Raw genomic sequence first — 24281 nt, 5'->3', positions numbered from 1 at the left:
GCTCTAAAATGGTTCTAAATGCTGCTGTTTACTTTACAGGGTTGATTACATGTGTTTATGACTGTGATGTTGGGTTTTAATGCACATAAAATATTTTAGGACACTATTTGTTTCGGAACCTTTTTTTCTTCATTTCCCTTCTCTAAAAACTGGTGCGTCTTATGGTCCGGTGCGTCTTATGGTCCGAAAAATACGGTAAGTGGGGAGGAGGTTGAAATAAGGTTATGTCTTCCATCCTGCTTCAAGTCTCCCCACCCCCACCCCCACCCCAAATCTGCATTCTGTGGAGCCTCTATTTTTAATTTCCTGCCTCAGGGCAGACGTGGATGCGGAACTTCTGTTTTCACTATGACAGTTGCAGGGAACAGAAACCTAAGATTGTCACTGGAGATAAAATGTAAAAAGAGCTAGCCAACCTTGATGGCTCTGAATGGTCAGAGCTATCAACTCATTGTCTAGTTGAGATAGTGGTGCTTGAGGCAACTTTAATTTGTTAATCATATGTAAATGTAAATTGATTTTCTATTGTTGGAACTTCCTGCCTTAGAGATGTCTTTGTTTCAGAATCTCAATAAAAGGAATGTTTAAAAGCCAGAGAAGGGTTAGTCTTCCCACTAGAGGTGGACTTCCTGCCTGGCCCCCATTTTCCCAAATTAAGTCTTTTCCAGTCTCTCTCTTCATTTTGGTGTGCGGCCTTCTCCAGAAGCCGGACCCTGAGTGGGCCCTGAACCACGCGGGTCATGTTAAGGGATCCCACAGATAGTCCCTGTATTTCTCAATGTGAATGCTCACCTGTGGCCACTCTGAGGCCCTTTCCTCTTAATTGAGTCCGCACAGTGACAAAGTCTCACCAGCTGTTGTGGCTTCACTTCCCAGCCTGGCATTGGGGATGAGCCCACGGCAGCCCAGCTCTGGGGCCCTATTTACAGGACATTGGTTAAGGGTGAGCTACGGCCTTCCATACCTCCCCTCATGCGGGCTGAAATGGGGTGCTAGATGGGACCTCCCTCCTCAGCATCCCCCCACTGCTCTTCTCTTTCTCAGCTCTGCCTGCCACTTGACTCTTCTCTAGAAAGAGCACTCAGCAACCAGGAATATGGCGCCAGGGCTCCTGACAGACAGGGATAAGGTGAGTCCTGAAATTTCTTTCCAGCTCTTGCAGATGGCCCCATGGCCTTTTCTTGTCCTAATATCTTGCTAGTATTAGGCAATACCCAACCCTGACCCTGGAATGTGGCCCATCTTACCTGGAGCCTTTTCATTCATGACTCAGCAATTTACCAAGTATCAAACTTTGATTGCAGTTAAATTAAAAATACTGGATATTCGTGCTTAAGTGCCCAGTGACTCCAGGGCCTAATAAAGTGTAGGAATGCTGTTGAGGGAAGAAGTGACTGCCTCCTCCGCCTCCCCTCTGTCCCCCCATGGACTTGGCAAGTTGAAGAGCTGAGGGAAGGCCTTTCTGTTGATAAAGGCTGGAAGCACAGTGTGTCTCAGTCTGGGTGACTCACCGCATGGGAAGCTTGGAGCTGCCAGTGACCTTGGGTCACATCAGTTTTCTGAGTGGAAGGAAGGGTGCTGACTGTTTTTGTTTGTGACTCAGATAGATTTAGTTTGACTGGACACATGCTTCATATTTAAATGAGTTTCCACACATTGGGAGATTACACCTAAAGGTCTGGATTGCCAACTTCTCTGAGAACAGATCATTTCCCGCTGTCCTACAGCTACACTCTTGGGCAGATGGCTAGTGGCTGGAGACAAACAGCATCTCCACTGAGTAGTCGTGCCCTTTTGCCCCAAGGCCGAGTGCCGGCTTCACTCCACTCATTACTTGCCATGCCCCTGAAGGCTTTGCCTTCTCCTCCTCTGAGCCTGGATGGAGACAGTTCAGACTCCTGAAAGCCAGGCTTAGTATGGACTTGAACCTGGAGCAAGATGTGCTTTGAAGGGTTTTGAGAAAGAGTTTGCCATGTTGAAATGAAGGGTTTGGAAGTGTATAATGGAATGGATAGGAAGATGTCTAATCTCTCAGGAAGCATGGGAGCTTGTCGTAATCTGGTGCAGTTAACATTTACTGGCCGCCTGAACAGACTCCGTGGGCACTCTGTGCTGCTATACTAGCCACTCAGCATAGCGTCACTGTGCTCATTCAGATTTGTATTGCCTGTTCTGTTAAGAAGGCAGATTTCTTTCTTTTTTTTTTTTTTTTCCAAGAAGATCTAAACTTCATGTTAATACTGGGCTCATATTGTAGATATTTTCCTATTACTACGCAAGTTAAAAATCTTTGGTTTTGATGTTATCAGGCATCATTGAGAGCTATGTGTCCCTCAATCTTCAAATCTTTTATACCTTGCAGGGGTCCTCAAACTTTTTAAAGTGGGAGCTAGATCATGGTGCCTCAGGGAGCTGGAGGGCCGGACTATATGAGCTACTAATTCCTACTGTAACACCTCGGCTGCGCTCACTGCCCAAAAAACCTGGTGGGCCGGATCAGACTCTGCGGGCCGCATGTGGCCCTCGGGCCGTAGTTTGAAGACCCCGAGGAAAAAAAATGTGTATATAGTGTATACAACTCAGAATGTTCCCTAATGTAGGAGGGAAACTGTTATTTTGTACGTTTCACTTTACCACTTACAGTGTTGATGGAGAAGCTGTACCAGCTTACTTTCCCCATACCTACTCTGCCACTTCCCATGGACCCTTAGCATACCCTGAGCTTAATCCTGTCTGTGACAACACTTCTTCCTTTGGTTCGCTTCCTGGTGAAAAGCTGATACCAGGCAAGAGCACCTGAGTGGGCTGGTTTTTAAGGTGAAGTTTCCATACCTGGAAGAGTGTCAGGCACTCAACACACTCTAATAAAGAGACCAAAGATTAACTAATTTTGAAAGAATGAAAGAACCAAAGGGGTTTGTTTTGCTCTTTGTTGTTTGAGGCATAGAAATTACACATTTAAGGATTCTTGAAATTGTTGAGCACCCTTGCAGCAGCCACGCCCATTCTGACCAGTGACCTGTTCTCAGGTGAGAATGGCAGGCAAGTTCCTTCCCTATGTCACCCCGACTTTACCAGGCACGTGTCTATTCTCCCTGTCCAGCCCGCCCCCAGTGCTCTGTGGGGAATAGGCGGGTGGCTCCCGGGAGAGTGTAAAGCTTTAGCTTCCTGGCGAAGCTGCCCAAATGTCTTACCTATAATATTTGGCTTTGAGGGAGGGGAGACCCCAAAAGAGCTGGCTACAGACCTGAAGAGGACTATACAGTTGTTCTTGTTTGTCCCTTTCTTTTTTCCTGTTGTTAATAACTAGGTTAATTACAATGGTATCAATATCTCCAGATATACACTGGGGGTTAGGGCTTAACATATGATTTTGGGAGGACACAGTCAGCCCACAGCACCCCATAGATCTTGTGACTGTGAAGAAACCTTTAGTCAAATTTTACAGCAAGTGTCAGGGAATCCACAAGTGAAAATTCATAGGGGTAGAAAGAAACCTATGAATACACTGAATGTGAAACTCTGGATCTAAAATCAACATACAAAAGTCAGTTGTATTTCCATACATTTCCAGTGAACTATCTAAACAAGATTAAAAAAACAAATAAAACACATTTATAATAGCATCAAAAAGAATAAAATACTCAGTAGTGAATTTAACCAAGTAGGCAAAATCTTGCTCATTAAAAATTAGAAAACATTGATGCAATTACAGATGACCTAAATCAGTGGAAAGTCTCCCCATGCTTATGGGTTGTAAGATAATATTGCTAAAATGACAGCAGCAGTGAAGGTGATCTATAGATTCAATCCAATCCCTATCAAAATCCCCGTAAGTGTGTGTGTGTGCTGGAGAAATAGAAAAATCTTTTCTAAAATTCATTTGGAGTCTCACAGGACCCTGAATAGCCAAAACCAGTTAAAAAAAGAAAAAGAACAATGGAAGGATTCACACTTGCTGATTTCAATACTTTGTCCCAAGCTACAAACAGTTAGAAAACCGTTGTCTTGCCAAAAGGATAAAAATATAGATGGCAGAGTAGAATGGAGAGCTCAGAACAAATAACCCTCACAGAGATAGTCAGCTGATTTTCAGCAAGGGTGCCACGTCCATTCAGTTGGAAAAATACCAAGTCCATCCAATTGGACAACGGGGTATCCAGTTCCGCTCACAGAACACACTTAAGATAAATGAAACATTAGAACACTTCTGCAGAGAAACAGAAGTTATTACGAGTAGGCATATGGAACGTTCAGAACTGAAAAATACATACCTGAAGAAAAGCTCAGGAGCAGATTCAAGGGAACAGAAATCAGAGAAAAGAAGTTAGAACAACATAAATTACCCAATCTGTACAACGTGGAGAAAACATACTGAAGAAAAAATGAACAGTCTCCTGAACTGTGGGAATATAACAAAATACCTAACCTGTGTGCCACTGTAGTTTTGGAGAAGAAGTGAAGGAGGATGGGGCTGAAAAACTATTAGAAAATCAATGACTGCAAACCCCCCAAATATGGCAAGAGACGTAAACCTACAGATTCATAAAGCCTCGTGAATATCAAACATGGTAAACCCACTGAACTCCATGCCAAGACACTTTATAATGAGTCTTCTGCAGACTAAACCTCAGGAAAACACCTCGAAAGGAGCCAGGAAAAAAAAAACACACAAAAAAACATTTTTCTCATTGGGGGAAAAACTATTAGAAGGGCAGTGGATTTCTCATCAGAAACCACGGGTTAGACGGAAAGGGTGCAGTGTTTTTCAGGAGCTGAAAGGAAGGAATGGTTAATGCCAAGTCCTGTACCAAATGAAAACATCTTCCATGAGTGAAGGGGGAGATCAGGAAATTCACAGATGAAAGAAACTGGGAATTTGTTTCCAGGAGAATGAATAAAGGCAATTTTATTAACAAATGGAAACAATAAAAGAGGAAACCTTGGAACATCCATGCGCAGCAAAGAATGAGCATAGCAGGCTTGCCACCTTTCTCCTTAGACAGTCCTACTGGCTGTCACCCTCTGGCTGCATCAGGACCCGGCATTTCAGGAGGATTGGCAGGGTTCCCAGAACTGACAGGACCTCGATTTATACTATGTGCTAGGCAGAGGGTACCTCTGGGCCGGCTCCTATTAAGTCAGCTGAATACTGAGCCTCTTAGGAATTTTACTGTTAGACAACATTTAACACATATTGTCACAAGTCCTTGCGTCTGCACTGGGAGAGGATTCTAGTTCCTGGTTTCCTCTCTGTGGCTTTTGCTTTGTATCCTTTTGTTGTAACTGCAGCCATGCGTACAACTGTATGGTGTGTCTTGTGATTCCTCATAATGAACGTCAACCTAAGGGTGATGTTGGGAACCCTTGACACACTCAGGATGAAACAGAACACGGGAAGGAAAAATCGGGTAAACACAGGAGGCACTCCTCCTATACAGGAGTTTCCTAAAGTAATTTTGTGATTGAAACAAAAATAACTACGTGGCCTGATGTGATTCTAAATGTATACAAAGGAAGTACTTTAAAAAGTTACATTTTAAGTAGGAAGGGAAAGAGGATGTATTGGGAAGTAAGGTTTCTATATTTCATTCAAACTGGTAAAATGACATGAGCAGGAGATTGATAAGTTATGTATACATAATGCATCACATAGATTCTAGGTCCTAGAACAACTATTAAAAAATGCTAAATAAAGAGATATACTAAAAAACATTATAGGTAAATCAAAATTCAATTTTTGGGAAAACTCAAGTTAACCCACCAGATGTAATAAGTAAACTGAGACAGCCTAAGTGCCCATCAGCAGGCGAGTGGATTAGAAAACTGTGGTACATCTACACAATGGAATTCTACACTGCTGTAAAAAAGAAGGAACTCTTACCATTTGCAACAGCATGGATGGAACTGGAAAGCATTATGCTAAGCGAAATAAACCAGTTAGAGAAAGATAAATATCACATGATCTCACTCATTTGTGGAATATAATGAACAACATAAACCAATGAACAAAAATAGAATGATGCTTCTAGAAACATAGAAGCATTGAACAGACTGTCTAACTTATGAGGGAAGACAGGGGTGGGGGAGAGGGGTAAGAGATCAACCAAAATTTGTTAATTTGCATACATATTAACAAAATCAATGGATGCAGACAGAAGGTTTGTGCTTGGGGGAGGAGGTGGAGCAGGAGAGGTCAATGGGGGAAAAGGAGACTCATGTAATACTTTAAGGAATTTTTTTTAAAAAAAGAAAACTGAGAAACAAAATTAGAATGTTCATCAACTGAAAGAGACTGGCACAGTGGATTAAAACAACAATCATGTGCTATCTAAATGGAATTTCAAACACAGTGTAGTTAAAACACGGGATAAAAAAGGTGCATCATGTAAGCACTAATTAAATACAGCGAGAGTGACTGTATGAATACAAGCTTAGGTAGACTTCAAAGCAAGGAGAGTTACAGCCACAGAGGGCCAGTTCACCTGGAAGAGATATGGTCTTCAATGTATACACATCAAATAACTGATTCAAATAGGAGAACAGAAAATTGAAAGGAGAAATGAACAAGTCAACAATCCAAGACATAAATATCTTTCTGTCAAAGGTAGAATAGCTAGACCCAAAATCAGTAAGAACTTAACACCATCAAACAACAGAATCTAATCAACATTTACAGAACATTCCACCCAGCAATAGCAATGTACATATTCTTTTCAAGTGCCCTCAGAAACATACACCAAGAAGACATATCCTGGGCTATAAAACAACACAACACAAAATAAAAATTTCTTTACTGTAACAAACTTTGAAAAGTTGAAATCATACAAAAGTGTATTCTCTGACCACAATGAAGTCAATATGAGGAAGTTCACAGAAAATTCTCTAAACATTTAGAAAAGAAATGATACACTAGAAGGAATAATCCATGAATCAAAAAAGTCAAGTTTCGAGGGTAATAAAAACATACATGAAAAGGAAATGCAATATATCAAACTAAGATGCAGCTAGAGGAGCCCTGAAAGTAAAACCTATAGCACTGGATAAGTGTATATGTTAGAAACCGGAAATGTCTTAAGTCAGTCATCTCAGCTTCCACCGTAAGAACCTTACCAAAAGCTTCCTACGAACCTACTGTTACGGAGCGAGTCCCCAAGAGATGGACCACCGAAGCCAATTTGATTAAGCCAGCAAGAATTTATTACAGATTCGAATCCGGGCTCAAACCTTGGCTGACGCAGCAGCCAGCAAACACCCAGGTGAGAGCCCCGATGGAGGGGCAGTCCCTCCAGAGCGCTTACACAAAAACACCGACAAACACACACCTACTGCCGCCAGTCAGGCTCTCCGGAATGGGGGTCCCTCATGGTCCTGGCTGGGGATTCCAGTCATGATCCCCAAGGACCACCAGGGAGCCGAGTCCGATGCAATAAACAAAAGAGCCTTTTCCATGCTAGCATGGGCTGTCCCACTCACGCTGGCAGCATGTCGGAAGAGAGCAAATTTCGCCCAGTCCAGGGGTTTTACTCAGGTCGGTGGTGATGTCACTGCCTTGGCTAACCCTGATTGGCCCCTCAGGACAAAGAACTGGCCGTCCTTATCTGTTCCTAAATCCTAAAGACTAAATTCTAAAGACTGGGGACAGCCTGCAGGGTTGGTTCCCAGTCACACCCTGCTGGACATTGGAATGTGGCCCTATCTTGCCCATAATACAAAAGCAGAACTAAAGCTTATCTATAGTTTCTACCCCTGAAGCTACTGAGTCAGTGGGAGTCAATCTCCTGTAACTACCCTATTGTTTAAGCAAGTAATCGAAGGTCGAAGTCAGATAGCAAGGTTAAAATTCAAACAGCAGTTTTTACCCAAGTATGATTGCTACCACATTTCACCTACAAAAATAAGAGCAAAATCAAGTGAACAAATGGAAGGAAATAATAATTATAAAGGCAGAAATCAATAAAATTGAAAAAATAAAAATAGAGAAAAAAGATGAAATAAGAGCTGCTTCTTTGATAACAAAATTGATAAACATTGAGCAAGACTAAGAAAAAGAGGTTAGACACAAATTACCAGTGTCAAGAATTTAAAAAGGGATATTACTCAACTCTAGCCATCAGGAAATTTCAATGAAATGCACCTATTTCTTGAAAAACAAAAAGTACCTTCACTTGCCTGATACGGAATAGATAATTTGAACAGCCCTTTAAGGAAGTCCAATTTGTAATTTAAAAACTCCCACAGAAGAGCCCTGGTTCGTTTGGGCTCACTGGATAGGTGGTCGGCCTGTGGACTGAAAGGTCCCAGGTTTGATTTCAATCAAGGGTATGTACCTTGGTTGTGGGCACATACCCAGTAGGGGGTGTGCAGGAGGCAGCTGATCGATGTTTCTCTCTCATTGATGTTTCTAACTCTCTCTCCCTCTCCCCTCCTCTCTGTAAAAAATCAATAAAATATGTTTAAAAAACAACAACAACAAAAAACTTCCCACAGAAGAGATGTATAGGTCCAGGTGATTTTACTGTAGAATTATGCCACGTTTTTAAAGGAAGCTTAACTCCAATGCTATATAATTTCTTCCCGAAAATAAAAGCGAGGGGAACACTTTCCAATTCACTTTATGGGGCAGGAATTAAACTGATAGCAAAAGCAGATAAGGACAACAGAGAAATCTAAAACTGGAGATCAACATCTCTCATGAATATAGACGTGAAAATCCTTAAAGTATTAACAAATTGAATTCAACAATATGTAAAAGTAACTATATACCATTACCAAGGACCATTTATTTCAGGATACAAAACTGGATCCATATTTGAAATTCAATTAATATAACCCTCAATATTGACTAAAGAAGAAAACCACATGATTATATCAGATGATGCAGTAAAAAATATTTGACAAAATTTAGCAACCATTCTGAAAAGCACAGATCAGTAGTAACAGATGGTAACTGCTCAATTTTCTAGGGACATCTACTGTTGGGAGCCGAAAAAGAATTAGTGACTACATCTTAAAAGAAACCTCCATCTTAGACACTGAGTTTCTGACTTACCAGAACTCATGTGACAAGCTGCGGTGTGGCAGTTAACTAGAAACAATCTAAATGCCTAGCAGCATATCTGGCCATCGAGCAAGGCACACCTGTTGTGAAACTCGCCCCGCCCCGGAGAATCTCTGCTGTATCCTCCCCTGCAGGCACATCCTGCTGATACACAACCCTCCCCGCCCTGGAATGTCTCCGCGGAAACTTCCCCCTACCTGTGTACATATATTGCGGCTACAACAAATAAAATTTGAGGCTTGATCAGAACCCTGTCTTGCCTCCATTTCTCCGCGTCTCCTGTCCTCCTCATTCCCTTCCAGGTGTCTCCTCGCAATCTACAAAAATTCTAGAGCTAATTTTTAATTGTTAACATTTATATTACAAAATTTCTTTTTAAAATTCTTTTAGTTGTATTTTATTGAAATTGTTGTGTGCAGCTGTGGTTAGGTGTTTACCTATGCAGCCATTTTGGATCCTCCTAGTTACCATTTAAATTTTTTTTTTAAGATATATTTCAAGATATATTGATTTTTTACAGAGAGGAAGAGAGAGGGATAGAGAGTCAGAAACATCGATGGGAGAGAATAATGGATCAGCTGCCTCCTGCACACCCCCCACTGGGAATGTGCCCACAACTAAGGTACGTGCCCTTGACTGAAATCGAACCTGGGATCTTTCAGTCCACAGGCCGATGCTCTATCCATGATGCTCAAACCAGTTTTGGCCAAAATTTCTTATTTTAACAATTCTTAAATATATATTAGGTCTTTGATTAATGTGTTTTGATTTAATATCATTTTTTTTTTTTTTTTTTTTTTAGGGTATAAAAATTTATTACACATACAGGATACGACCACTAATGAATGCAGACAGGCTAGGACACATGGTGTCAGAGGGAGGACAGCTAGCTCTTGGGAAGTGAGCAGGTCTTGGGAAGTGAAGCTCAGAGCTTCATGCCACGCTGACTGGTCAGTCAGATGGAAGAGCACGTGCCAAACACCAGGGTGTCAGGGTGTCAGGCGACCGCTCTGTGCGCCCACTGCCTTCCCCGTCGGACCTGTGGCTCTGCAGGATGCCACCCCCAGAGGGAGACAGTGGAGCAGAGGGGCTTCCCCAGGTGGCCCAGGCTTGTCTCGGAAGTCACAGCAACACCACTTTAAGCAACATGTTTAATTGGGTGATTTCCACAAACTACACGAAGCCTCTAACTGGGCAATCCAGTGGAGTAAAAACATTAAGTTCCAGGGAGGAGAAGGCAGCCCGTGGTGGCACCTTCCAATCTCGGTTGGCCTAGGGGTAAGGGGTGAGGAAGGTTTCTTTTTAAACCAAGCCCCTCATTTCAATGTACAAAAGAATTACTCTGATTGATATTAAATTGTATTGAAAACAAAATGGCCTAAAAAGCAAATACTATCTATGTTGGGGTGGAAGTGGGAGGAAAGAATGAGTCCTTCAAAGCAGGAGGGGAGACAGTTGGGCAAAGGTTCCGTGGCTGTGACCCCAGGGAGTCACTCTCGCTGCTCCATTTTTACTTTTGGTGGTCTCAGGAAGGTCCGGTTTTTCTTCTCTTTCTTCCCCTTTGTATTTGCTTGGAAGTTCCGCCAGCTGTCCACACGACCATCTCGACTTTCCTCAAAGTTTTTCTGCCACTCCCTTTCACGTTTGGCTTTTTCTTGAGCTTCAATTTTTTCTTCCCTTTGTCGCTTCCTTTCATGCATCTCTTTGGCTTCTCTCTCCTTCCTTTTAATTTCCAGCTCAGCAAAGAGTTTCATGGTCTGTTTGTATACTGCTTGCTTGAACAGCTCTGGATCATCCTCCTCTACATTTGTAGGTTTTCCTTCCTTCTTTAATTGCTTTTTTCGCTCTTTCATAGTGTGTCCCACGTATTCTTTTCCTGCCTGAATTACATCCAGGGCCCTCTTCTTTTGTTCCTGATCCAGTAGCAACTTGTAAGCTTTGTCCACAGCTTCAAAAGCCTTTTGTGCTCTGTCAGCATCATCTTGATTTTTGTCAGGATGCACCAAAATGGATAACTGCCGAAACCTCTTTTTTATTTCTTCATCTGTCACTTCTGGATCTATCTGAAGAACCTCAAATGGGTTCAAATTGAAGTAGGAGGAACCAGGACGGGTCAATCTTTCAATCTGATTTTTGGATGTTAGAACTGAATCTCTTTTCTCTATCTGTTTCACCTCAATGTAGAAGGTCATAAACGCCTCCTCCGTGCTGCCTCCGCCGCCCGAAGCCCCGCTTTCCCCAGAAGCCGCCATCTTCCCCGGCCCAGGCACCACGTGACTCTTCTCTGATTTAATATCATTTTGTTATAATGATGAGATACTATAGGAACTTAACTGTGGTTTATATCAATTAGTTTATGGTAAAATTGGTTTCATGATACATCATTTTACTTAAAGTCACAGACCTATAAAGAATGTCAAGTGAGGAATTAGTCCAGTTCAATTGCATAAAGTTCATTCACAGTGTTGTACAACTGTCATTCCAATTTCAAAAATGTTTTCATCTTCACAAAGTGAAAATCTATTTATTAAAACAGTAACCCCATCCCCGTACCCCATTCCTCCCAGTTACTGGTAACCTCTATTTTACTTTGTGTCTCTATGAATTTGCCTATTCTATGTATCTATTATGGTGGAATAAAAAAAATTTGTCCTTTGTGACTGACTTATTTCAACTTATTATATCAATAGCATTATGTCTTCAAGGTTAATCCATAATTTAGCATGTATCAGAATGTCCTTTTTTAAGGCTGAATAATATACAATTATCTGTACATAATTGAGCAAATGTGAATAACTACCTGTTTGAGTCCCTGCTTTCAGTTCTTTGCTGGACCCTATAGTAAAATGTACATTTAAGTTTTTGAGGAAATGCCCAACTCTTTTCCATAGAAAACACAATTTTACTTTTATCACTAACAATGCCCAAAGGTTCCAATTCTCTACTTCCTGCCAAAAAATTATTATGTTCTGTTTCTTTGGTATTCTAGTGAGTAATGTGTCATCTCAGTATTCCTAAAGCTGAAGATATGAAGTTTCCCTCCTTATATCAAGCACAAGACAAGGATGTCTGCTCTTACCACTCTTATTCAGCAATGCGCTGTAAGTGCTACAATGAAGGCAAGAAGAGGAAATGGAATCAGACATTCCTAAGGGAAGAAATAAACCTGTCCCTATAAGCAGATGCCATAATTGTCTATGTAGAAAATCTCAACGGGCCTTAGAGAAAAAATACTCAGAGCTAGCAAGTGAGTTTAGCCAGGTTGCAGGATTCAAGATAAACATACAAACAGTTGTACTTCTGTAACATAACAATGAACATATGGCCACTGGAACAAAAAATATAATTTAAAAAAGAAGAAATTCTTAAAACACATATAGGACTCATGTGCTGAAAACCCCAAATGTTGATGAAAGAAATCAAAAGAACATGATTTATGGACTTGAAGAGTCAACATAGTAAAGATGTCAGTTCTCCTCCAATTGATACACAGGTTTAATGCAAATCTCATCAAAATTCCAGTGACTTTTTTTTTTTTGGTTGCTATAGATGAGATTATTCTAAAATTAATAGGAAGGACCTGCATAGGGCGGGGCTGACAGAAGCCAAAGCTGCAGGCTCCACCCTGAAACCCCGTCCCATCTGTAACTGCGAAATGCGACAACAAAATAGATCACAAACGAAAGAAATGGAGGACAAAAAGCGTCTGGATATAGAGTTCAAATCTACGCTTATAAGGTTTTTCAAGAATTTCCTAGAAAAGATGGATAAGGCCTATGAGGATACGAAAAGAGATCAACTAGAATTAATAAGGAGTCATCGAGAAATGATAAGGAATCAACAAGAAATAAAGAATACATTGTCTGAAATGAAAAATATTTTACAGAGTCCTAAAAACAGAAGGGAAGATCACAAGAATCAAGTCAAAGATTTGGAACATAAAGAGCCAGAAGACACTCCTCCACAGAAGCTAGAAGGCAAGAGAATTCAGAAAATTGAAGATAATGTAAGAAACCTCTGTAACAACTTCAAGCGAACCAACATCAGAATTATTGGGGTCCCAGAAGATGAGAGAGAGCAAGATATCAAAAACATACTGAAAGAAATAATGACAGAAAACTTCCCCCACCTGGTGAAAGAATTAGACTTACAAGTCCAGGAAGCGCACAGAACTCCAAACAAAAGGAATCCAAAGAGGACCACACCGAGACACATCATTATTAAAATTCCAAGAGCAAAAGACAAAGAGAGAATATTAAAAGAAGCAAGAGCAAAGAAGGTAGTAATCTATAAAGGAGCACCTATACGATTGTCAGCTGACTTCTCAACAGAAACCATGCAGGCCAGAAGGGAATGGCAAGAAATATTCAAGGTGATGAATAGCAAGAACCTACAGCCAAAAATAATCTACCCAGCAAAGCTATCACTCAGAATCGAAGGCCAGATAAAGAGCTTCACTAATAAAAAAAAGCTAAAGGAGTTCATCACCGCCAAACCAGAATTATTGTATATGAATTGCTGAAGGGGGTTCTTTCAGAAGAGAAAGTAAACAAAGATAAAAATTATGAACAACAAATATGTAACTATCAACAAGTGAATCTAAAAACCAAGGAAATTAAAAAAATCTGATGAACAATATTAACTATTGAATATAATAGAATCAGAGGTATGGAAGGGGAGTGAACTGACGATTCTTGGGGAAAAGGGGAGAGGGGGGCGTGGGAAGAGACTGAACATAAACTGTGCACCTATGGATGAGGACAATGGGGAGAGGGGAAAGGGCAGAGGGTGGGGTGGGAACCTGGTGGAGGAGAGCAATGGTGGGGGGTAAAAAAAAGGAACATTTGTAATAATATGAACAATAAAAACTTATAAAAAAAATTAATATGGAAAGGCACATGCCCTAGAACAGTGGTCAGCAAACTGCAGCTCGAGAGCCATATGCGGTTTGCTGCTCTGTTGATTAATGAGTTTGCTGACCATTGGGATAGGGGCTTAATCACAAGGAACGACAACAGCCTGTAATTATTAGAATCAAGAGTCTAGGTCATGTGACTTGCAAGTGCAGTTTGCCAACCACTGCCCTAGAATGTTGGTGACAAGATGTAAATTGACAAGGTCCTTGCAGTCGAGGGGGCTAGCAAGGCTGGCCCCCTACCCTCACAGTTTCCCCAGACTTGTTTGGATGGCGATTATCAGTAGAATGAGAGCAACCTTTCATGGCTTGCCAAGAAGTCTGTAATTATTTACTGAGATTTACTGTCTAAGAATTTGGCCTTTGGCTCTCTCTCTCCTTTAGAGATTAAGAGGAACAAAGAATGCATTCCTCTTGACAGACCTCCTATTCAGTGTCTTATGTATAAAAAGCATTGCGCAATTAATAAACTTGTTAAGGTCGGTCAATGGCTACCTGTAGTCCTCCCAATCCCGCTTTCCTGTTTTTCTTTCTTTTCTCAATTCCTACCTCCCGGTTCACCTGCCAGGCTGGTCCTGGCACTAGAATAGCTAAAATACCTTTAAAATGAACGATGAAGTTGGAGGAATCACACCAGCTGATTTTAAGGCCTGCTGTATAGCTACAGTTATCAGCACTGTCTTTGACAGTGCCACGGACTAGAGGTCAGCGGAGCAGAACAGAGAACTAAATATACTTACCAGCCACGTGGGCAGGGGGGTTATTGAGTTGACACGTGGCATCGGGTTCAGGTTAGAAGCAGGATCTAGGGGCCCTTCTAGGTGTCCACACCAGCCTTCTTGCTGCCTCAGGGCTGGCTAGTAGAGTAGGTGAACTGATTGGGTGTGGCTGGCTCCTGGGTGAGCAGGGATGTGTTTCTGTTACAGACAGCAATCGCCTTCAGAGATGTAGCTGTGGCCTTCACACAGAGAGAGCGGGAGCTGCTAAGTCCTGCCCAGAGGACCCCGTATCGGGATGTCATGCTGGAGACCTACAGCCATTTGGTGTCGCTAGGTAAGGTCAGCCCTTTTCAGGTCTTGGTCATTTCAAGATTTAGGCAGCAGCTGCCAGGCTTTTGGGTGAGAAAGAAAAATAATATTTTCCCTACTTCCCCAGAAAATGTCTGGGCTCTCCTGCTTAGAAAACAGTGCAGTTATTGGGTGTGTGGATGTGGTACCTGACTCATCTCATCCCAGGAAGTGACTTGCCAGGCCCCTTCCTCCCAAGAGATGGTGCTTCCAGAGGGGGAATATTTGTGTTCAGTGAAGCGCAGGGGAGTCAGTTGATGCTCTTAGGCCCAGAGGTACCCGCCCCCCTTCCCTAGTCACTCTGTAGCATCCAGAGCCTTGGCCCTCCTCTGCCTCCTCACCCCTCTGGGCTGTGGCATTCCCAGCTGACTCTAAGTTCTGATTGCCTTTTAACCCGCTAACCCAAGGTCACCTTGCTTTCTGTTCCTGTGAGTAGGAGTTGCCTTTTCCAAACCAAAATGCATCACACAACTGGAGCAAGGGGACGGGCCCTGGCGAGGAGCGCGCGCACGCCTTCAGGAACTCTGTCCAGGTGAGTGGGAAGCACCAGGCGGACAAGGACCCAGGCCAGTGAGGCGCTTAGCGGGTGAGGAAGGGGGAGCATCTGTGAGCTCCTGGGGGAAGCTCTCCTCCAGCCCCCCCTCCCATGCCCCCTGCTCACCACAGAGAGGGCCCCTGGCACAGAGCCCTCCTCCCCCGGGAGCATCGCTCCCTCAGTGGCGTCCCTTCTGCAGCACACCCAGGCTCTCCCTGTTCTGGGCTTTTCCTGTTGGGCCTGATCTTCAAAGTAACTTCCCTCTGAGCCTAAGCCCTCTGCCCTGCTAGATAATGTCCTTCACTATTCGTAACCTGGTAACACTTTTGTGCGTTGATTCTAGCCATACATTCTGTTAACTTTTTTTTTATTTTATGATGGTTTATTTAAGATTACAACAGGGAATAAAGAATTATGCGGTGAGCACCACTGTGCCTTCCCTGCAGCCTGACGGACATTCTAGGTCCAGCGACAGCCCCGCAGCTTCCCTGGTGGTATTTTGCTCCTCTATCCGGTCTCTGAGAGTTCAGTGCCTGCATCAGCATTTCCATGACGACCTTTTCCCTCATTTTCCATTTGAGGTTTCTTCAACCATATAGAGCGGCCATTTCCACCAGTGTGCAGCGGCGCTGGGGCGTGAGGCAGGCACCGCTGCAGCCTAAGCAGGTTGAGGCCACGCCTGCCCGTGCACACCGGTGCCTCAGCATTTTTAAAACATGCCACACCGGACTGTTTAGTCCGGGCACTGACCTCTCCCCCTTAGATTGCCAAATGAAAGAATGACAACAGCCAACACAACAACAGTTAGCTCATGTGAATGAACGAAAAGTATACTTTTTTTTTTTTAAGTCAGATCAGCAAAATAATTATTTTGGGGGGCTGCAGCGTTTTAGTAGCTTGTTTGCCATGAGTTGAAAAGGTTTAAAATTGCTAATATACTGTGTTGTTTTGCATGTTTGTAAACTTCTCTGCACATAATATTTAATGTCACACATCCCTCTGGAACATGCCGTTTCACCCACTTTCTGTGAGACTCACATTATAATGTGTAGGTTTAGTTCATATTTTTAAAAAACTTACATAATTACATTATATGAACATTCTTATTTTAATGCAGTTGAAATTCCTTTCTTTTAGAGAGTTAAATTATTTCTAATTTTTGGCTGTTAAATAACGTTGCTATATATTCTTGTCACTTCCTTGGAGAAATGTGCAAGAGTTTTTCCAGATGCCTCCATAGCGGTAGTGGTCATTGGCAGGAGTGGCCGAGTGGCCGCAACCTGCTGAGGCTGTGCCACACTGTGCCTGAGGCTGTTGTGCCCAGCACACTCCAGCAGCAGCGCTGAGCTCTTCCCACACCCCCACCTACCCCAGGAGCTGCCAGACCCGTTTTTCCCATGTCCACTCCCCATCGCAGCCTCAGCGTTTGCTCTCCTGTGCGCATGAGCATTCCTGTATGGGTTAGCCTGGTGTTTCCTCTCTGTGAGGTGCCTGTGCAAGGGGCATAGGATTTTCCACATAGATGATCTTGTTATTTGTGAATAAGTATAGCTTTCTTGCCCTAATTGGTTTGGCTCAGTGGATAGAGCGTCGGCCTCTGGACTGAAAGGTCCCAGGTTCGATTATGGTCAAGGGCATGTACCTTGGTGGCGGGCACAACCCCAATAGGTGGTGTGCAGGAGGCAGTGATCAATGTTTCTCTCTTATTGATGTTTCTAACTCTCTAACCCTCTGTAAAAAAAAACAACTATATATATATATATATATATATATATATATATATATATATATATAGTTAACTTTTTTTCAGAATATCTCTTAACTTCTTTTTCTTGCCTCGTTGCACAGCAAAAACACTCAGCGAATGAATTTAAATTCAGTGAATGAATTTAAATGGTCAGAGTGGACATACTTTCCTTGCTCCTGGTCTTATGAGGAATGCTTTCCTCCTAAATGTAAGTTTTATAGCTGCCCTTTATCAGCTTCACAGAATCCTCTCCCAGACCATGTTAGATGAGAGTTATTTTAGTTTTTTAATTTAGTGAACTGCATTGATTTTTTTTTGTTGTTGTTGCTAATCCAGGCTTGTATTTCTGTTAATACAATGCACAGACCTTATTCAGATTTCATCAGCTTTACTTTCACTCGTGTGTGTGTGTGTGTGTGTGTTTGGTTTTCTGAAAAATTTTCCATGTATATTTATATAAATACTATTAGATTCAAAGATACAGAGTTCCATCAAGATGATCCTTTGTGCTACCCTATAATGACCACAGCCAACTCCCTCTCTTGTCCCCTCTGTCTGGCAAACACTAATCTGTTCTCTGTCTCTATAAGTTTGTCATTTCAAAAATGTTATATAAAAGATATCATACCATAAGTTACTTTGGGATTGCCTTTTTAAATTCAGTATAACTCTCTTTAGATTCATCCAAATTGTTGCACGTATCAACATTTCCTCCTTTTTATTGCTCAGTAGTGTTGCATGGTGTGAATGCACCAGTTTGTTAAACTGTTCACCCACTGAAGGATATCTGTTTTTTACAGTTATAAACATCAGTGTACAGGTTTCTATGTGGACATAAGGCTATCATGTCTGGGGTGGATACCAACAGTGCAATTGCTAGGTCACATGATATTCAGTTCTGTAAAAAGTACCATGCCCGTTTCTAGAATGGCTATACCATTTTATATTCCTACTAGTGGCCTGGTGCACGGATTCGTGCACATTGAAAGGAAATTAATGAGAACGTGGCCGGTGGGGCGAGACTGGGTGAGACGGGCCAAACATGCCCTGGGGCCAACCTCCCATGGTCCCTCCCCAGCCGGCTGCACCTGGGATGGCACCACAGCTCAAAGGGCGTCTGCGGAGTGAGAGGGTTCCTCCAGTTGGTGGGGTCCCTTGGCCTGGCCTGTGAGGATTAGGCCCAAACCAGCTCTCTGACATCCCCTGAGGAGTCCCAGATTGTGAGAGGCCACTCTACAAAGTTGCTTTTGCTTGGCAGCACCTGTGTTGAGCATCTGTCCCCTGGTGGTCAGTGCAAGTCATACCTACCAGCTGGTTGGATGGTTGGTCAGATGGTTGCTTAGCCTTTTATATGTATAGATTAGCAAATGTTTGAGTGATCTATTTTTTTTTGCATTCTTGCCAGCATTTGGTGTTAGCACTGTTTTTTATTTTGATTATTCTGACAGTTTCTAGCAATATCTGTTTAGTTGGTAAGGTTGACGTGTTTAATGCAAGCAGTTCCAGGCAGACATGAGTTTTGGTGGGATACTGTTCAACCCAGTAGACTGGGGCATAAGGAATGTCTAGGCAAACGTGCGTGCGCACACAAACACACATACACATACACACACACATGAAATGTATAATAAGGATATAAGGAATTGGTTTTCATTATTATGGAGTCATAGGAAGGCTTGAGAGAGTTGATGATGTGGTTTTAGTCCAAAGGCCAGCAGGCTTGTTACTCAGGAAGATGTGTTTCAGTTTGAGACTAATTCTGATTAACATTGAAAACATCCACCTTTCACATTTACGAACCAAGTCTTAAAATTCTTTAAATTGTTTAAAAGCAGTGACAGAAGAAGCATTCCTCTTGTGAGCCAGTGTCCAAGGCCATACACTTAACAGCTGCTTTTATACTACACCCAGCAGATACAGAATGAAACATTTCCTTAATGAGCCATCAGGCATTGGTTTTTCTCTTTGTATTGGAAAGTTTTGAGTTCACGTACAATTATTGATGTACTTTTATTGATGTCAATAATCAATCGGCCCAAAAGCAGTTGTAGATTTTTCAAGAGTTTATGAGCTGATTTTTCTTCTATATCATAGAAATTTTTTTGATTCACTGAAAATCATTAAGTGTTATTTTTATTTATGCTTTTATTCAGGAACTTCTGGATTTTTCATTAACTTCAGATAGACAGAACCATAGGTTAAAACCATGTTAAAGTTTAGGGTTATCCAAAGTGGACATTAGAATTCCAAATCACTTTTAACTAAAATGTGCCATGTTACTAGCTAAACACAAAATTTATAATGAATGAATATTATTATTAGATGAATGGTGAGAATTGGTTCCCATAAAGGCAATATTAACCATATTTATCTCAGTCACCATATTTAATACAGAAGACTCTCAACATAAGAAACATTCAAACCTGTAGAGAATTTTAATGGATTGAAAGAATGCACTGTCTTTTTCTATTAGGATGCTAGAAAAGGCACTGCATAAATCTACTACTGAAAAATATTGGCAGTCCAAGGAATGGCTGATAAAATATGTAGATTTAGAACACAGGATATCTTGGAATAACCATCTTATGTATAGCTCTGAGATCTTGTACAAATTTCTATCCTTTCAATTTGGCTTCTTTCCTAGAAGGATAGGAGAATTATAGGGCTTGTACATGAAATGATAAGTCCCCTTTTTAACTAATCCTATCTAATAAAAACTCTAATATGTAAATAGACGGAATGGTGGAATGACCAATTGCTATTACGCATACTGACCACCAGGGGGCAGATGCTCAACACAGTAGCTGCCCCTGGTGGTCAGTGCACACCCACAGGGAGAGTGCTGCTCAGCCAGAAGCAGGGCTCACAGCTGGTGAGTGCAGCAGCGGTGGCAGGAGCCTCTCCTGCTTCCATGGGAGCACTAAGGCCCCTTGGGATCCTGGCCTGCTAGAGGGTGCAGGCCAGGCTGAGGGACACACACCTCCCCCTCCTCCCCAGTGCTCAAATGTCATGCACTGGGCCACTAGTTTTGTATAATGGGCTTGCTTCCAGAGAGTGCATCAGGTCTTAAAAGATATTGGTAAATATTAGGTAGAGGCAAAGTATTATCAATAGTTATTTTAATAGGAGTGGCTGAATTGATCTTGACAATATCTGTACTGGAAAGGATCCAAAGGTGCATTGGAAGATACTACAACAAATGTTCAGTTTTAACATTACTTTTATCTTGTGGGAAGTTCCTTTAAAATCATAATTTCCCCAATTGTTTCAGTATCTGATTGATTTAGTCCTGAATACTAGTACATTTCACCTTCCTGGGAAAAGGATATGTGGGCATCATGGATTTCAAGAAAATCTTTTTCTACCCACTAAATTGGGACTGACTTGACCAGTAAAAATATATGTTGGCTCATAACATTCCCTAATTTAAAGGAGACAGGTCCTGATTTAAAAACAGTCATTGGATGGTCATACATCCCTACCATGTGCACAGAAGCTTTACTCTGACAGGGAAGCTTAGCTGGGTAGGGTTAAGAATGGATAACATAGGACCATAGTAACTTGTCCTTTCGTGATAATTTCAGTTTCTCCTAAAGTATTAGTAAGCAAATACCCACTCATAGGCCTTAAAGCAGCCACATGCTTGCTTCTCTTCTTCTACTCTTTGTAAATCTCATTTCACTTTCCTACAGTCCAGATGCTGACCTGGCTTTATATAGTAAAAGGACTCCTCTATGCTCTTGTCTAAGAAACCTCTGTATAGATCTGACTCGATTCCTTAATTGTTGGAGCTTTAAGTTCATAAAGTTGGCAGCTTTATATTTTTCTTTCTTTTGAATAGGTTGATAGTTGACCAGCCAGAATAGCCAGTTCTGATGGTTGTCTGCCATTTCATGCTGTTTGACCAAAGTTACAAGCTCTTTATCTAGTCCTTCCAAAAATGCCAAATTAAGGGATTATTTTGATGATTCTTAAAACTGTATGGAGACAACTGAGAATTGTTTGCAAGTTTTTTTCAAAATGTTCAAAGAAATTTAGCACTAATTCATCAGGCTTTCTTTTATATTGTTAGATCTTGGTCCACGCCATTTTCCAGGCAAGAATCTTAGGTATGGCTTGATAAACTGGTGAGATAATGACCTGCATTTTCCCCGGTCTGTCTCCATTTTTTAAATATGTAAAAAATGTCTTTGAATCCCCCAAAAAAATCGTCTACAGGAATATGCCAGCAAACCTGATTCAGCCATCCTATTGCCTTGTTCTCAGAAACCAGTGTAAGTGTATTAATTTGAATAGGTCAAAATAGCCATAATCATATATCCTAACAGTTAAATCAAATGCCTTTGCAAACCTGTTGTGATCCTGAAGAGAGTCAGGGAAATCTTTGGTTAGATTTCTTAATTCTGTGCTAGTCCAAGGAATACATACAATCACTGGATTTCCTCTACCTGAGACAAGCTGCTAAAGTCCCTGAATTATCTTCTCTGAATTTTTATAATTTTTCCTTTGGTCAGTAGGGAGTGGTAGTAGAGGGGAGAGAGAAGGAGGAGGAAGAAGGGAGTTGGAGGGCAAGTCTGTATAAGGAAGCGAGGAGAACAAAGGGTATAGTGGAAAGGGTATAGTGGAGGAGCTGCAGAAGGGGAGGAATGAGGTCTTGGCATTTAGTGGCTTTGGAAGCCTTCTTTAGTTCAGAGTCAGTCTCTTACATTTTCTTATTAACTTGCTCGATATTTTAGCTGAGCCTTTCCTAAAAGTTTCTAATTTCCAATCAAGATAAGCTTCCCATTCGTTCAATTTTAGAGCTGGCTTTTTCTAATTGAGCATGCAGAAAAATCAATTTGGAGGTCTTAAAAATCCCCCACTTTGGCCATTTCTAGCTGATACCATTTTTAGTCAAATTTCCCCATTTCTGTAGATACTTGCATGTTGAGATTCCATATGAATTATACATGTTTTCTGAGGAATTATTAATGGGGAGCTGGGATTCTTTGGATTCATGGACCTTAGAGGTACAACTGAGACCCATTTTAATTATAGTCTTCCTTTGGATATCTACAGTCTGAACAAATTTTCTAGGAAGGTTATATAGTGGGTTGAAGTGTGCTGCTTATAACATGAGCTCCTCTAGGTCAAGCACGTCAAACTCAAAGTCTAACACGGGCCAACTAAACAAGGTTTAAGTTTATGAAGGCCACAAAAACCAAAAACTTCAATTTTCATAGAAACATAGGTTTATTTCAATAGAGACATGTTGAATACAAAGGGCTGAAATAAATGAGTAATCGTTAACATAAAATAATAGAACATTTTAATAAAAATATTTTTTCTTGAACATTAATTTACTAGAAAATGAATAATCTCACACATTAATAAGCGTAATGCAAATAAACCTATTTTTCTTGTTCTCCGAAAGTGAAATATTTCCTTGTTGTGCACATCAAACAAGTTAGTCCAAGACTAATGACGTGGCAATCGGCTGCTAAAATATTTGCTATTAGTATTAGTGGAGAGAAATGGTGCGCTGGCGAGTAAGGGAAACGAATGCAACACGATTATAGTAATCAGTCATTAGCGAACACTGTAGCTTGTTATTAATAATTATAACAGGATATTGTAAAAATTAAGTTACGAATTTTTTATTAAAACGTTTCCTACATACTGCTATACTGGCTGGGCCGCAAAAAAATTAGCTGTGGGCTGCAAGTTTGACATGCTTGCTCAACACGTGCTTCAGTTTGGCTCCCCAGTTGTTTAATACAGCCGTGAGGACTCAGAGGTAAACACTAGGTAAACCACCTTTATATGTGGGTCCCCGTAGAAGTCAATTGTTTAATTCCAGCTGACTTGGAATTTTCCTATTGGGCTTCTGCAGGTTGTGAGGAATGTCCTCGGACACATCCACGAAGATCCCTAAAAACACCCCAGGTTCTGGCTGGAGGGAGGGTATGTCCTCATCTTCACAGCCCGAGTTCAGGGTCTCATCAGCAAAGGTCTTGGCTCAGATGCAGTGGAATGGTCCCAACTGAAAAGCCAAAATCAAAGCCAGCCACGCCTCTCAACTCCGATGTTTTAGTGCCACCTTGAGGATTTTCTAAGAACAGTTCAAATAAAGTCTGTCCCTCTACCACATGTGTCAAACACAAGGCCAGCGGGCCAAATCCGTCCCGCCAGGCCTTGCAATGTGGCCCGCACCGCACTGTCATCACTGCACTCCGCTGCGTTTCCATCACAATGGCAGTTTATGACTGTTCAGTAAACCATTCGGCCCGCGATTTAGGCTGGATTTTAGATTTTGGCCCCTTCTCTGATTGAGTTCGACACCCCTACTCTACACAAGCAAGGGAAGGTCCTGGCTCAGAGTCTACTCATCCAAGTTCACTCTGTGTGGCAGGAGCCAGCGGGGCTCAGTGGACCCCTTGCTGGATCCTGTCACCGGGCCTGGATCCATTGGGGGGTCCTGGATGAGCTTCACTGAATCCTGCCAACTATTCTAAGTAAATGCAACGTAAGAAACATTCAAACCTGTAAAGATTTTTGTGATTTTTTTCTTGGTGCCAAACTGATGGCAACTGCCAGGAAGCAAAGTCTCACCACATTGAGAAAATGGCAGTTTTGCACCTTATTTTACACATTACAATCAAAAGAGGAGACCAGAGTGGGTTATATAAAATCCATTCGTGACAGATTAGGGAGGTGGGAGAAAGCAATAAAGGGGAACCTCTGGGGTGGGGTAAAAAGTAAAATAATAGTCACACAATTCTTTAGATAGGTGGGTGCAGAACAGTTAACAGTCAACAATTTTAACTCAATAACAATGAGGGGATTTTTTATGTCCACAGAGTGGTGCCTGCACTTCGAGGGGTCCTGAAAAAGGAATTAATTTCACATTCCAAAGATATGTTATCATAGACCAAAACAACAGACGTAGTGAAGGTGAACACTGACCTTTGTCAGGA

General features: G+C 41.7%; 2 protein-coding genes across 2 annotated transcripts; one reads left to right on the top strand and one right to left on the bottom strand.

Moving 5' to 3' along the window:
- Nucleotides 1-796: 796 nt before the first annotated feature.
- On the top strand, nt 797-23448 carry LOC118732217 (zinc finger protein 169). Its single transcript, XM_045570740.1, has 4 exons — nt 797-1129; nt 14903-15029; nt 15480-15575; nt 23198-23448. The coding sequence occupies exons 1-4, from the start codon at nt 1097-1099 to the stop codon at nt 23407-23409; spliced, it is 468 nt and encodes a 155-aa protein (XP_045426696.1). The 5' UTR covers nt 797-1096; the 3' UTR covers nt 23410-23448.
- On the bottom strand, nt 10199-11345 carry LOC118732216 (dnaJ homolog subfamily C member 8-like). Its single transcript, XM_036461347.2, has one exon. The coding sequence runs from the start codon at nt 11311-11313 to the stop codon at nt 10552-10554; it is 762 nt and encodes a 253-aa protein (XP_036317240.1). The 5' UTR covers nt 11314-11345; the 3' UTR covers nt 10199-10551.
- Nucleotides 23449-24281: the final 833 nt, after the last annotated feature.

The sequence above is a fragment of the Pipistrellus kuhlii genome, unplaced genomic scaffold, assembly GCF_014108245.1.
Source record: "Pipistrellus kuhlii isolate mPipKuh1 unplaced genomic scaffold, mPipKuh1.p scaffold_m20_p_36, whole genome shotgun sequence".
In the NCBI taxonomy this organism is placed as follows: Eukaryota; Metazoa; Chordata; class Mammalia; order Chiroptera; family Vespertilionidae; genus Pipistrellus; species Pipistrellus kuhlii.
This window is presented reverse-complemented; position numbering and strand designations above follow the sequence as displayed.